Consider the following 16,382-nt stretch of genomic DNA (forward strand, 5'->3'; position numbering starts at 1 on the left):
TGAAGTAAACTTTTATTTTTTTACATGCAATTTGGAAACAAAAGCAGCAGTGTAATAATTTTGCATAGGCCTGTGCTCTGATTTCTTTACACTTGTTTTGATAAGTCTTGCCCATTATATCTATTTGTAATCTAGAAAAATAATATTTATTTGTTTCTTACTGCTTTTAGATGGTGTGTTCATTTATATAGCACTTCCATATTCTTTAGCACTGTACAGAGAATACTCACATCATTCTTTATCTCCACTGGGGCAAACAATCTAATTTCTGAATCAATTTATCTGTATGGAGTCTTTTTTTGAGTGTGGGAGGAAATAGAGTACCTGAAACCCACACAAACATGGAGAGAACATACAAACTCCATGCGGATGTTGCCCTTTGAACCCAGGACTGGTAGCACCAATATATTCTGTATATCTGCACATAAATTGTAATCATCCACATTCATCATTCTTTTTTTGCCCTAATTAGAGTCACAGTCTTTTTTTTAAACATCTCAAGGTAAACACGTGCACATATGAAGAAAAACAACACCATGGAGATTCTTATCCCAGTGTTGAAAGCTAGTGCTGACTGCTGAGCTATCAAACTGCCCATAGTATGTCATTATAGTAAAACGCCATTATATTAACAGTTGTAGGGCAGCATTATGACATGCATAATATTAATCCCTGAAATCATAGCTTCCATGCCCACTTAAAGGTCTTGGTTGATGTCAACAACTCCTTTCCATATGTATACAGCCATCCTACAGAGAGTCCCTCTCCTGTATTAAAGCCTCTCTGAGCCGAAGCAGAAAGCTAATAATAAGCAGGAGCTCTCACTCTGGTGTAGCCAGTCATCATGTATTACGTAAACGGCCATTTGTTTAATGACAATTGCTTTGCAAAATCAGCTGTCTATGGAGGCCACTCTGATGTGAAAGAGGTTGTTTAAGTAGCATAATATTGATGAGCTATCCTCAGGATAAGTCATCAATATCAGACGGGCGGTGGTCCAACTCCTGGCACCTTCTCCGATCAGCTGTTTGGAGGGCCCGTGGCCCTTGTGTGAGTACTGAATTCTCTTCAATATTTACCTGCAGGTTGTCTCCCTTGCAGCGACAATGCAGTCTAATTACAACTGCTCATGCCATTTAAGTGTCCCATCACATGTTTTTGTCAGGAAAATTGATGTGACATAATAATTGTGTTTCTGTTGGGTAATCTGTTGTGACATCATGCATGTGTTCCAGTCATCAAAGTGGTCATCAGTCATGTAAACAGCTGTAACATCTCAACTAGGTTTCAGTCGTGAACCTGCTGTGACATCACAAGTGCGTTTCAGGCAAGTTAACTTTGTGACATTAAAACCAGTCAGGTAAACTCTGGGGCCGCTCTTGGACGTGTGACTACTGAAGCCACTGATTGGTAACACCAGTCACAGGACTGGAGCTATGGTGCTGGTGGAACAGTGAATCTCAGCAGGTAAGTTGTGTCCCCCCCCTATGGGCACACTTTAAAGTGACCAAGCTTTGATTTGGAACCCATGTTCTTGGACAGAAGCCCTATTTCCTTGGTATATGTATCCACAATCACTATTCAAGTACAAGGTGCTTGGCTCCCTGAGAAGTAACAGTTATATCCAGTAGTCAAAACAGACAGCAATGAGTGCAGCATGCAAAATTCCATCCATACTGATCCCTTTCAGACATGCTTTAGCAGATTAACCCCCTTCGCTACGAGCACAGTACATGTACAGTGCTAGTGTGGTCTTTAAACATGACGCCCGCTTGCACAAGCAGCAGGCACAATAGCCAATGAATCTCTGCTGTTTGAAACAGCAGAGGCCCACGGCTAATGTCTGCGACAGGCAATAATGCCGTGTTCAAGTGTGATCAGGGTTGCTGATCATTATTTCTAATAGGCTGGGTCTCTCTGCAGAGACCTAGCGTATTAGAGCTGCAGTTCCTATGTTGACCAGCAGCTGGCAGGCCAACATAGGAGATCAACAATTAGAGAATTACTATACTCCTTATGGGAGTATAATAATATTCTCTAAAAAACTAAGTAGTGGACATTGTAGCCTCCTAGTGTGGCTACAAAAAAAAAAGTTCAAAAGTGAAAAAAATAAATAAAATATATATATAAAAAAGATATAACAATTTTAATTACCACCCCCCTTTCCTTATAATAAAAAATAAATACATAAGTAATAACAAATATAAACATCATAGGCATCACCACGTCCACAAATGCTCATTCTTTAAAAATATTAAAAACAAATTCAATACGATGAATGGAGTATTGGAAAAAAAAGTATCAACATGGCTGATTCGCCATTTTTTTCATTGTTTCTCTTACCCCAAAAATTGAATAAAATGTGATAAAAAAGACACAGACACCTCAAAATGCTGCAAAAAATGAGCCCCCACACAGTTCAGTAGAAATAACTATAAAATAAAAGTTATGGGGGTCAGAGTATGGTGATGTTTTAATTTATTTTTTCTGTATTTAAACACATGAAACCTATATGTGGTATTGATGTAATCATACTGACCCAGAGAATGATGGGTACAGGTCAGTTAAGCCGCATAGGGAACGCCATAGGGACAAAACCAGTAAAAATGTGGAGGAATTGCATTTTTTTTTCCCAATTCCACCCCATTTGGGATTTTTTTTTTCCTGCTTCCCGCTACATTGTTTACCATATTAAATGGCGGCATTAGAAAGTACAACTTGTCCCACAAAAATCGGAAAAATAAAAAAGTTATGGCTTCAGAAAGACAGGGAAGAAAAATGACAACGTAAAAAAAAAATAAAAAAAAAATCCTTCAATATCATTGGGGTTAAAGGACATCTGTCAGCAGATTTGTACCTATGAAACTGTCTGATCTGTTGAATGGGATTTTGGCAGCTGAAGGCATCTGTGTTGGTCCCATGTTTATATGTGCCCACATTAATGAGAAAAATGTTTTATTATATTTGAATAAGCCTCTAGGAGTAACGGGGTGTTGCAGTTGCAGAGAAAGCAGAGCCTCTAGGTGTAAAGGCAATGCCCCATTGCTCTTATTGGCACATTTGCATATATTAAAAAGTATATTTTTCTCATAAACCTCAGGACCTTTAAGTGCATTATATTCATCTGAGTTTTTGAGATGTAGGAAACCCCCTAATGGGTTAAAACACTGATAGAGTATATTTAAGCCAGTAAACATTCTGGAAGACAATATTTGTGGACAGATAAAGAATTTCCAGACATAATTATAGAAAGTTGTCTGCTTTCAATGTTTATATCCCTTGTTGAACAGAACTGTTATATGTTAGCTCATTAAATTGTGGATTGATTAAATGTCAGATGAGAGGCCTACACTTTACAAACCTCTGTCTAGATGTTCTAGTGATGCTTTGTGTGGGATACAGCTTGATCCCATTTAGCCTTTTCCAGACTACTTAGCACAAGTCTCTTAGAGCAGCATCGCTTATGAAACTGAAGCATGTACGGTGTACCATCTCATTGAGCCAACAAATCTGTTCATTCAGTGCTTTTTCTGAACTGGTCAACTTTCCCCAAGGGTAACTGTATGCAATGCAGCATTCTGCTGCTATTATTACTTGCCTCTTTCAGTTCCATGTTATAAAAAATGAAAAAGGAAAATGCAACAAATTCTGATCCGATTTAGAAAATCTTGGCGTCTTCTTGCAGTGGATAAAAGATCATTCCCTCAGTACCGTTGTCTCCACTATGCCCAGACTGACTGTGGGCTTGTCTACCTACAGTAGGTCCCGACCAGATGTGTTCCTGGGTCTCTCTGTTCAGCAGCATATACTGTATATGCAGCTGAACAAAAAGACTCGGGGACACATAAGGTCAGGACCTGAGAGGAAGGGCATACATCCAGTCTAAGCATAGTAGAGATGGCAACATCAGCGTTGTGATAGACAGGTAAGTACTCAGGAAACAATATGTCATCCACAGGTGAGAAGACTCCAGGAAATTCTAAATAAAAGCCTGGAGATCTCCTTTAAGTTAGCCATACTCATTAGTTTAATGTTGGGTGAACCCACTAATTTTGGTCAGACCAGACAGCCATCTAATATGGTTGGAGGCTCCCAGAACGTTTGCTATTGGGAGAGAGAAGAATCGAGTTTTTGAACTTTAATATACCAGTTCATTTTGTTCTCTGGGAGACATACCGCCACTAGAGGAGTCTGGCGGCTGTTCTCCTCTTGCAGAACACATTCACACTCGGCCAAGCTGAGCATGCATGTGTACGGGGGCTGTCACAGGAATCAGCATTCAGCTGACAGAAGTGAAAAGCTAGCTTTAGACTCAAGGTCCTTCAAAACTATTAGAGACAACAACCTTGAAATGAAAAAAATATTGCAATAAATATAAATGTAATACATTGGAGCAGATATATTAAGATATATTATGTCACCCCCATAGGGCACACATCATATAACAGTAATAAAATTGAATATGCTGTGATGCAAAATAGTTAAAAATAAGACGTTCATTAGGCCAGGGCTACACAGTGACACTTGTTGTGGCCAGGATTGCAGAGTAGTGGTGATCTCATAGAAATTAATGGGATTGCAAAGCGAGTCGCAAAAAATCCAACAGTATTTTTTTTGTACTTGTACTGCAATCCCATGAATTCCTATGGTATCACCTCTATGCTGTGATCCTGGCCATGACTGGCACACAGGTGTACTGGCACAATCAGTGTACCCTAGACTGATACCAGATAAGAGGTGGAAATCACTTACAAAGAAGGAACTGCCTGCAGTGCCAACATATGTATAAAAACCACCAAATTAATATATTAAAGGGGTTGTCCCATCTCACCATTACTAAGGTCAGATGGGAATAAGCGCTGACCATCAGGTGGCCAGGAAACAGTGGAGTGGGCCAGCTCTCATTGTGTTGCATGGGAGCTACAGAAACAGACTAGCCCAGCAAGCTGTGCTGTATTCCCTAACTGTCTCCTGGCCTCCTGGTGGTCACACTTACTTCCATCTCGCCAAGGGAAGCTATAGGCAGTTTTCAGCCTCTGCACAACAAAATCTGGAAAAAATCCATGTCGTCATGTGCTGTGATCTTTTGCAAAAATTCCACTCCAGAAAATGTGCCCCATATAGCTGTACCTTAAGGGTACCATCAATACTTCTACTCTTGATGTCTGACAAACAGGTGTAATTCAGGTCACCTCGAAAATATAAGCAAGGTTCTGAGCTCCACATTCAGTTTACATTTAAAGAGATTGTTATAAAAGTATTTTATACTTCAGCTAAATATTTTTCAGTATATACAGTACATTTTTTAAAAACATAATTTATGTACTAGGTGCTATTCCATTAAAGGGGATATGGCAACCAGTATCTAATTTATTTTCTCACCTAATGTTCTTTTTTTTCTCTTCTCAGAGTTGGGTATGAAACTAAATGTCAGTTTGCTCAACGTCTTTTACTCGTGCTGCTATACAGCAGTCTGTATATTTTATCTATTTTAACAGATCTCCTCTTTTGACATATTTGAGAACTTACTGTATTAAAAAGAAAAGGAGGACATTCCCAGAGTGATATTTTATCATTTATTGTATAGAGAAGACCCTTTAATATGCTCACAGGGATAGTTTGCTCTGTGGAATAGTTACACAAGTTAGAAGCATTTTGAAAAAGGTGTATCTTGGCATTGACATATATTCTGGCCTTTATTTCTCTACATTTCGGAAAAATCAGGGTCCTGTAGTCTTGGCAATAAAGTAGCTTAAATTGATTCCTGCATTGAGTGCACGCAGAAAACTTACTTTATTACACTTCTAAAAATAGGTTGATAGCAGGGGTATGACAATGGAAGTTGGTTCCAAGCAGTCACATAAGAATATTGCCTAAATTAAATGTCATATCCACAGTGTTAGTTTTTACTCCCATCAAATAAGAAGTGTATTAGTAACATAGTTTGTAAGGCTGAAAAAGACATTTGTCCATCCACTTCAGCCTGTTATACTGTAAGTTGATCCAGATGAAGGCAAAACATCCCCTGTGAGGTAGAAGCCAATTTTCCCCACTTAAGAATAACTCCAGAAATACGTCCAGGCCCCTCTTGAATTCCTTTAGTGAACTCACCATCACCACCTCCTCAGGCAGAGAGTTCCATAGTCTCACTGCTCTTACCGTAAAGAATCCTCTTCTACAGAATCTGGATGGAGAAATCTTCTTTCTCATAAATCATGGGGGAGATCTCTAAACTGCCCCCTGATATATTTATACATAGTTATTAGATCTCCCCTCAGTCGTCTTTTTTCTAAAGTGAATAACCCTAATGTTGATAATTTTTTCTGGGTACTGTAGTCCCCCCCATTCCAGTTATTACTTTAGTTGCCCTCCTCTGAACCCTCTCCAGCTCTGCTATGTCTGCCTTGTTCACAGGAGCCCAGAACTGTACACAGTACTCCACGTGTGGTCTGACCAGTGATTTGTAAAGTGACAGGACTATGGAGGAGATTTATCATCTCCCATTTGCCTGAAAAGTGGTGTTAAAGTCGCAAACTATGGGGGTCATTTACTAACAGATATAGGCCACTTTTTGGTTATTTGCAATGCAATCTGCAACTTTTCCCCGCTCACACTAGGTCTAAAAAAAGGGGGCGTGGTTGGGCGGAGAAGGCCAGTCTCATTTATTCATTTCTAGAAAATGGTTGGAATCCACACTAGCAAGAGCGCTAGTGTAGATTTAGACAAGCGGTGGATACGCCAAAGTTATGTAGAGGTCTTTTTAAATGACGCCTATGTGTTTACAACTTTTTAACTGCATCTTTTTAAATAAGTGTCACATCTCTTGGTTTTTATGCCAACCACGCCACTTTCCCTGGCTGTGGCAAGGATCGGAAGGGGTAGTGGCTAGCCGCCCCCAAAAATGTATCTTTGTTTACGCCAGTTTACTGGTGCAAATGAAGTCAGAGATCTATGGCAGCTCTGAGCTGTCCCTTTTGATGCAACCCATAAACACATTGGACGTGGCAACAGCTGCCTGTCACTGGCTGCTACAGTTAAGTTTAATAGTATAAAGCCAGGCTCGGACTGGCCCACAGGGCAACAGGCAAATCCCCCAATGGGTCCCTGACAAAGGTTGGCCCCCAGTCCCTTATCCCTTGCACATAACACCGAAGACTGACCGCACCACATACATACAGATATGCAGCGTACAGAATTTCAACCTGCTTATGTCCATATAAAAAATCCTGGTAGTTTATTAGTATACACTGCGTGCAGAATTATTAGGCAAATGAGTATTTTGACCACATCATCCTCTTTATGCATGTTGTCTTACTCCAAGCTGTATAGGCTCGAAAGCCTACTACCAATTTAGCATATTAGGTGATGTGCATCTCTGTAATGAGAAGGGGTGTGGTCTAATGACATAAACACTCTATATTAGGTGTGCATAATTATTAGGCAACTTCCTTTCCTTTGGCAAAATGGGTCAAAAGAAGGACTTGACAGGCTCAGAAAAGTCAAAAATAGTGAGATATCTTGCAGAGGGATGCAGCACTCTTAAAATTGCAAAGCTTCTGAAGCGTGATCATCGAACAATCAAGCGTTTCATTCAAAATAGTCAACAGGGTCGCAAGAAGCGTGTGGAAAAACCAAGGCGCAAAATAACTGCCCATGAACTGAGAAAAGTCAAGCGTGCAGCTGCCAAGATGCCACTTGCCACCAGTTTGGCCATATTTCAGAGCTGCAACATCACTGGAGTGCCCAAAAGCACAAGGTGTGCAATACCCAGAGACATGGCCAAGGTAAGAAAGGCTGAAAGACGACCACCACTGAACAATACACACAAGCTGAAACGTCAAGACTGGGCCAAGAAATATCTCAAGAATGATTTTTCTAAGGTTTTATGGACTGATGAAATGAGAGTGAGTCTTGATGGGCCAGATGGATGGGCCCGTGGCTGGATTGGTAAAGGGCAGAGAGCTCCAGTCCGACTCAGACGCCAGCAAGGTGGAGGTGGAGTACTGGTTTGGGCTGGTATCATCAAAGATGAGCTTGTGGGGCCTTTTCGGGTTGAGGATGGAGTCAAGCTCAACTCCCAGTCCTACTGCCAGTTTCTGGAAGACACCTTCTTCAAGCAGTGGTACAGGAAGAAGTCTGCATCCTTCAAGAAAAACATGATTTTCATGCAGGACAATGCTCCATCACACGCGTCCAAGTACTCCACAGCGTGGCTGGCAAGAAAGGGTATAAAAGAAGAAAATCTAATGACATGGCCTCCTTGTTCACCTGATCTGAACCCCATTGAGAACCTGTGGTCCATCATCAAATGTGAGATATACAAGGAGGGAAAACAGTACACCTCTCTGAACAGTGTCTGGGAGGCTGTGGTTGCTGCTGCACGCAATGTTGATGGTGAACAGATCAAAACACTGACAGAATCCATGGATGGCAGGCTTTTGAGTGTCCTTGCAAAGAAAGGTGGCTATATTGGTCACTGATTTGTTTTTGTTTTGTTTTTGAATGTCAGAAATGTATATTTGTGAATGTTGAGATGTTATATTGGTTTCACTGGTAAAAATAAATAATTGAAATGGGTATATATTTGTTTTTTGTTAAGTTGCCTAATAATTATGCACAGTAATAGTCACCTGCACACACAGATATCCCCCTAAAATAGCTAAAACTAAAAACAAACTAAAAACTACTTCCAAAAATATTCAGCTTTGATATTAATGAGTTTTTTGGGTTCATTGAGAACATGGTTGTTGTTCAATAATAAAATTAATCCTCAAAAATACAACTTGCCTAATAATTCTGCACTCCCTGTAGATGCATCAGGTGGTGAAGAAGACTTCTAGGCACAGAGGCAGGCCAGCCAGTATCCACTTTCCTAAAGGACCTACCTTCTCAAAATCGCTACAGGGACCCTCATAATCGATCATCTTAAGCATCTTGCTGCTGCCTGCTGTTGTGGTAGCAGAGGGTATTTACTTGTAGCTCTACAGTGGGCCCTTAGAATACATTTTACTGGTGGGCCCTAGGAACCCCAGTCCAACACTGTACAAAGCCATCAACGGAACAGAGTGGCTTTAAAGAGGTATTCCAAATAGATAAGGTTATCCCCTATCAATTGAATAAAGAATATTGATGATGTCGGACCACTTGGGGCCCCGCCAATCATTAAAATGTAGACCGAGTCCTCCATTTAAATGGAGCAGTGGACTTCCACTCCATTCATCTCAATTAAGTACAAATATAGCACTCGGCTATCTCTGGCTGTCCCATAGGCTTTGAATGTAGCGGTGGTGCACTTCATTATAATGGGGCATATTCATTTGTTCTGGCTATAGGTGGGGGTCCCAGCAGTCAGGCCATTCTAGTGGATGGGGGTATTATCTCTTCTTATCTGAATACCACCTTTAAAGGCAATCTGACGCTACAATTTGGGACTATTATCTGCAGTGATACATGAGTAGTACTGCACATAAATAGTCTTAATTGTCATTTTATTATGTTACAACTGCTCCCATTCTCCTGTTGTCAAAACTCAAAGCTGCACAGTCCAGACTGCTGTGCCATGCCAACATATTAGAAAAGAGTCCAGTAGGAAAATAACAATAGCAATCTGGACTCCTGCTGTGCTACTCATGTTTTACTGCGGTAGCAGTCCAGGATCCAAGATGACAGATTCCTTTTATAGGTTTTATTCACCTTTGGGGGGTGTCTTTCTGACAGAACCCTCACCACCATATCAGTGGACATCTGCGTGTCTCTGGTCTCTGCGTGTCACATGATGCTTGGAGAGTAGGTCACTGCGGCAGAAAGACCTCCCAAAGGTGAACAAGCAATTTAGAGTGGTTGTCTGAGTGTTTAATGCTGACGACCCATCCTCTGAGAGAGATTGGTGGGGGCCTGACACTTGGTATCCCAGCCGATTAGCTGTTTAAAGAGGCTGCGGCCCTCCGGTGAGCACCGTGGCCTCCTCCTCACAGCATTGGATAGTGGCTGTGGTTGACATTGAGCTGCTCCTAGACTATCTGACCAAAGAACGTGACGTCGCTGGCCTAGGAAGAGTCCATTCAAACAGCTAGCAGCCACTGAAAACCTATCCTGAGGATAGGTCCTATTATTTAACACTCCTTTAAAGCCACCCTATTTAGGTGATGGACCCATCTTATTTAGAAAGACTGTAGGTAATACTGCATGTGAACAGCTGAAACATGAGCCCTCCAGGTATCCTATTCTATTGCGTGCTATAAAATGTTCATAGACATATCCATATATGGGTAATATATGAGGTTCCATTGTTCTCCAGATATCATAGACAGGCACTAAGCTGGGAAAACAGACATCATTCCCACAGAAATGCAAAAAGACCTACAAGGCAAATATCGTTTGGTTGCTTCTGCAGAAACTTTTTTTTTTTTTTAATTCTCTTCAAAAACTGTAATGTTTTTATGTAACCTGACAGCTGGACTTCTGGGGATAACCTTTGCATGCCCATTTAGCAGTGAGATGGAGTGGTAGGACTGACATAAGCATAAGATAATGAGTGCCATGGCTGTACAGCAAGTCTTAAAGCAATACAACAATTTACATAGGGAGCTAAACGGTCAGTTACCCTTACCTCGGAACATTAACTGCGTCTGGCAAGATCCAATACGTCAAGTCGTAGAAGATGCTGCTAGGTTCTGCTGTTTTCTAAATGTACTTTATACAATATATTTTTACTATTAAATCATTTCCGATAATTTGTGCACGCTGATGTCCAAGCTGCCTTCTAGGCGACATGGAATGAGGAGTCACAAAGGGACAGATTTCTGGCCAGTTTTCACTATTTTAAAAGACATTGAATAACCTATAACCTATTTCGCTCCTTGCCCTGCAAAGCGAAAATATAAGGTTGAAACATAACTACTTTATGATTGTGTAATTTTCAAACCTAGCACAGCGGCGGGAGTAATATGTATTTTCACACTTACCTTGCCGATGCTCGGAGGGGGGTTAAACCTCTTTGCACATACAAGAAAAGCATCAGGATGAGGTTTGCCATTTTTCACATCTGGGTCATCTCCAAGCACAATGTGATGGAATAAATTGAAGAATTCTTTGTGCCTACTTGTTTTCATTTCAAATGTCACTCTGGCTGAGCTGGTGGCAACAGCCATTGGGATGTTGTGCTTATTCAGATGGTAGATTAACTTTTCAACCCCTGTGACAGAGAAAGAGAGAGGAAATAAATGAGAAATGCAAAGATTACATGATAAAGCTTGTCCATACTATCAATGATAGCGGATAATAATCATATGTGACAGTTTCGGGAAAAAGAAAGTTTTCAAGTTCACTGTTATTATCTGGAATGAGTGTGGAAGACAATGAAATCCCATAAATAAGACTGGCTGCCCAATAGCATCCAGTAAATTAACCCCTTGAGTACTCGGCCTGAAGGCCACTCATATACCATTACAGAACTCAAGTGACTATACTTTCACGCTACACATCCATTTCAATCAGTAAATTGTATATTACTAGATCTGTAAAAAACTTCTGCTTATATGACTTTTCTGGAGAAGCCATGTCACTATTGATAGGCTGCAGGACTCAGTATATCGTCCTTAGGGATGAAGAGGTCGATCCACTGGTTGGTTTTCAAATGGTATTTCACATATTTAGTAGATTATTTGGTTGGTGGTAGGGATCGACCGATTATCGGTTTGGCCGATATTATCGGCCGATATTGAGGATTTTGAACGTTATCGGTATCGGCATCAATTTTGCCGATATACCGATAACGTATGGGGAACACAGAACGCGCTGCTGACAGCGCTCTCTGTGTTCCCTCCGCAGCACAGGGGAGAAGGAAGCAGTGTCTCCTCCCCCTGTGCTGCTGCTGCCGCCAATGAGGGGATAGAACATAAGAGGAGGGGAGGGGCTGTGGCCGCTGCGCCACCAATGAAGATAAGCCTTTCATTCATTCATATATACAGGAGGCGGGAGCTGGCTGCAGAATCACATAGCCGGCTCCCGACCTCTATGAGCAATAGCTGCGGTCCGCGGTAGTTAACTCCTCAGGTGCCGCGGATCGCAGCTACCGCTGATAGAGGTCGGGAGCCGGCTATGTGATTCTGCAGCCAGCTCCCGCCTCCTGTATATGAATGATCGATAGACTTATCTTCATTGGTGGCGCAGTGCGCTCCCCCAAGCCCCCCAGTATTAATCATTGGTGGCGCAGTGCGCCCCCCACCCCCATCCCAATCCCGGCCAATAGTAAAAACATTGGTGGCGCAGTGCGCCCCCCCCCCCCACCCCCACCCAGTATTAATCATGGGTACCATGGCAGCCAGGACGCTATTGAAGCCCTGGCTGCCATGTTCAGCTCCATGCTGCTGTGTGCACTATGCACAGAGCAGCAGGGACAGTGTGAGATCCTATTCACCCTGATAGAGATCTATCAGGGTGAATAGGACAAAGGTTCTAGTCCCTAAGGGGGTTAAAAGTTAGTAAAAAAAAACCACAAAAATATTAAGTATAAATGAAAAAGATTTATAAAAAAAAAAATACACATTAACAATAAACAAAAAAAATACACATTAACAATAAACATATTAATTTTCAGCAGATTTGTGTAGGAATTTTTTTTTTTTTCTCAAAAATGAAAATTCCCAGAATATCGGTATAAATTATCGGCTATCGGCCTGAAAGTTCACAAATTATCGGTATCGGCCCTAAAAAATCAATATCGGTCGATCCCTAGTTGGTGGCCCCTAAAATTTGATTTTAGATATGCCCGTGGGATGAACCTCAGATGGGCTAATTGGTCATTTGTGAAATAATAAACAAAACGATAATTTCTATAGGTAGCTTAAGTTGCCTAATGTGTGATCTTTGCGACGGCAGATTTTCATTATTTTGCCTAAGGCTTAGCTAACCAGAGGATCTATTGGTGGAACAGTCCAAACCTGATTATCGTAATTCCATTTAGTGTATGTAAAATTTGGAACCGGAGGAAAAAATAAATATCATGGTGACATTCATTCATCTAGTATTCTATGACTTAACCCTTTAGTGACCATCAAAACACATTTTTACAGAAGTCAATAAGGGAGTTTAGGCTGGGCCGCCCCATTTTTATAGTGGCCCAACCTACGTATATACCGTGCAGCAGAGAGTGGGGGCACGGCTGTTACTTGTTAGCCGCACTCTTGCTCTAACAGCTGGGACTGGCAGGAGTACCAATTTAGACTGTTTAAACCCTTACGTACAACGAGCAATGGCGCCCACCGCATGTAAGCGGTTACAGAGGGATTGGACCTCCTCTGTCTCCCATCAGCACCCCGCAAATGAGATTGTGGAATGCCGATGTCAGTGTAAGCAAGCTGGGGACTAGTATAAGCCCCAGGCCTTCCTCCAGTGTTTCCCAGCAGGTTGCCTCTCTGGCACAGCCTGCTGGTGAATGTCAGTGTAGCACTGACATTAAAATACAGTGCACTATAGAAATATTTTAGAAGCAATCAAAATATTGCCTATGACAGTCCCCCTATGGGACTATTAAATGGTTAAATAAGTTTAAAAAATAATTTATTAAAATGTAAAAAACCCAATAAAAAAATGTTTGTTACATTGAAAAAAATGATTTTCAATGGAAAAAAAATTGCAAAAATCTCCACATATTTGGTATTGCCATGTCCGTAACGCCCCACACTATGAAATTATTATGTAATTTATCCTGTACGGTGAACACTGCAAAATAAAAACAACAACAACCAAAAGCCATAATTTCTGCCTTTTGCAGTGATAGAAAAATGTATATTCCCCAAAATGATAGCAATGAAAACTATAAGGCGTCCCACAAAAATCAAGCCCTCACACAGCTCTGTAGAAATAAAAATAAAAAAAAGTTTTGTAGTTGGTATTGCTATAATTGTACTGACCCAGATAATAAAATTATTATGTTATTTGTGCTGAAAAATGAACACCGCAAAATTTATAACATAAACACTTAGTGGTAGTATTAATGATTTTTCCTATCCTCCTCCCAGAAAGAGTTAATAAAAGTTAATCAGTAAGTTATGTGTACCTCAAAATGACACCATTAAAAACTACTACAAAAAACAAGCCCTCATACAGCTTCATAGATGGAAAAATAAAAACGTTATAGCTTTTGGAATGTGATATTGTAAACATGAAAAAAATGCTTGGTCAGTAAGGCGCAAAAAAGGCTGGTCACTAACGGGTTAAAGGGGTTGCCTTATATCTCCGTTACTAAGGTGAGATGGGATTAAGCCCTGGGAAACAGCAAAGCGGGTGAGTGCTCCGCTGTTTCAGTAGCTCTCATGCAGTGCATGGGAGTTACAGAAACATCATAGCACAGAAAGCTATTCCGTTTCCAAGTAAGGAAGCTACTGAAACAGCAGAGCACCGGCCCACTCCACTGCCCCCCCACGTCCCACACCTGGTGGTTGGGGCCTAGTCCCATCTCGCTTTAGTAATGGTGAGACGAAACAACCCCTTTAAGTCTATTAAGGTCAACGCTTACAAGAGGGTTCCCGCCAATTAAAATGTTAGAATAATACATAGGTCATTGCCAAAGCAAATTATTTGCTACAGCGGGCACTTATCTGTCACAATACGTCATTGCTGTTTAAAATTCTGCATGGGTGGGTTCACATGGCGTTTTGTGCGTCTGTTTGACATATACATTAACAAAAGGGATACAAAAATGCAGCAAACCACATTTTTGCATCTTGCGGAGTCCGTTAAAAAACGTATAAATGAATTTTTTTACAATGGAACAGTATAGTGAATGGAGACCACAGTGTGGCATTTATTTGTATACGTTAAACGGATATGAAAAACACGATGTTAACTCTCACTTATATTTACCAGCTTGAATGAAGGCGTCTCAGCAATAAAGTGATGACATGGTGGCCCCAGTGTATCAGTGCTAATCTGTGAGGGAACATAGCAGTAAACATTTACTTCCATTGCGGCGCTAGGACATTTGCTTTAGCCGTTGGTCGGGTACATAAGCACCTGACACTTTCAGCATTAATTAACGCTAGGAGATCGTTATGTACTAGGCGTTGGCTGCGAGGCATCGACCTACTGAGAAGCTTACTGGTGGGGGTCTATGGGCAGTCGATCTCTGCTTTCCGTGGGATAATTAGCTGCGTGCCACAGGTTACAGGAACACATGGTCTTTGTGGCACCAATCTAATAGGGGTTGTTGATAGAAGATGCATTTCTGTATATATTACCTAAGTAAGTGGCCAACAAGTAGCTAGTTGACATGTCAATCAATGATTATCTACTATGCATATAAAAACTATATTCAGAAGGTATAAAAAAATGGAATACACTCGAGCCATAGGAAATGTAGTCATTCTAAAGCATTTACGCTTTGTTGACCTTTGTACAATAGCTTATTTAGCTACATTTAGTAGAGATATAAAGTAAAGTACTGTGGCACCTACTGCTTCTGGCACTTTTCCCTACGATATGTCAGTTGCAACAAATTGTGCGGTTACCCGTCAGTAGAAATAATATCAGCTCAATTTAAAAACAAAACAGGACAAAAATATATGAATATTGTTCTGACTGACAAATACCTGGCATTATGATTAAGTCATCTCTCCTACGGTTAGCTAGCATGTGGCAGGCACAGTTAGTGGTTCGGCCAAGATGGTTGACTGGGCACTTGTCACTTTCTGCATCACATAAGTTATACTATAATTTCCTCATTTATGACTTCTGAAGTCAAAAACATTTCCAGTTTTATGTAAAAACATTAAAAAGATACTGGGCACTCACTTAATATAGGAACCTTACAATTTATTATAACTGGAACATATAGACAATTGATACAATACTACTTAAAACAATATGACATAAAATCCGGATGAATAAAATTAGATTCCTAAACCTCTAAAAGAAACAATTTAAAATAAGACAGCCTCTGATTACTGGGGATAAAAGTCTTTTGAATAAATGTCCATCCAACCTGTGGTTTGGATATTGTACAAAAAGTTCTTTAGGGTATAGATGACCCCCAAAACAATCTCCTCCGAAATGAAATAGAATCACAGCTTTTCAATACAGTGATTTATTTACGCGGCGTCCCGCTCTACTCACTGTTCAGCTGTGATGATATACTCCGCTGCTGTGCCGGTACTTTGAGTTCAGGGATATCGTGTATTCCCCTCTCTGTCTCTGCAGGCGCCGCTCCGTCAATATAAGAGCTGGTGCTCAATGGATTTACAGACTCCTTTTTCGGCGCTGGACTTGGTTTGTGAATGAGCCTATCAAACTTCCAAAAAAAGTCCTTTTGAGATGCGCGTTGGGTCTGCGGTGAGACAGGGTTAATCCAGGTATATAGAGTACTTCAGCACAAAGGATCAATA

The 16,382-nt window shown here is 40.9% G+C and overlaps 1 protein-coding gene across 1 annotated transcript in view; it reads right to left on the bottom strand.

The window, feature by feature from the left end:
• Positions 1 to 16,382, bottom strand: part of LOC120994883 (pseudouridine 5'-phosphatase) — a 554,435-nt gene that overhangs the window by 294,246 nt on the left and 243,807 nt on the right. The window contains exon 3 of the mRNA XM_040423754.1: positions 10,965 to 11,194. Within this exon, the coding sequence (XP_040279688.1) occupies positions 10,965 to 11,194 (230 nt within the window). The remainder of the gene's footprint in view (positions 1 to 10,964; positions 11,195 to 16,382) is intronic.

This window comes from Bufo bufo, chromosome 3 (genome assembly GCF_905171765.1).
Source record: "Bufo bufo chromosome 3, aBufBuf1.1, whole genome shotgun sequence".
Classification (NCBI taxonomy): domain Eukaryota; kingdom Metazoa; phylum Chordata; class Amphibia; order Anura; family Bufonidae; genus Bufo; species Bufo bufo.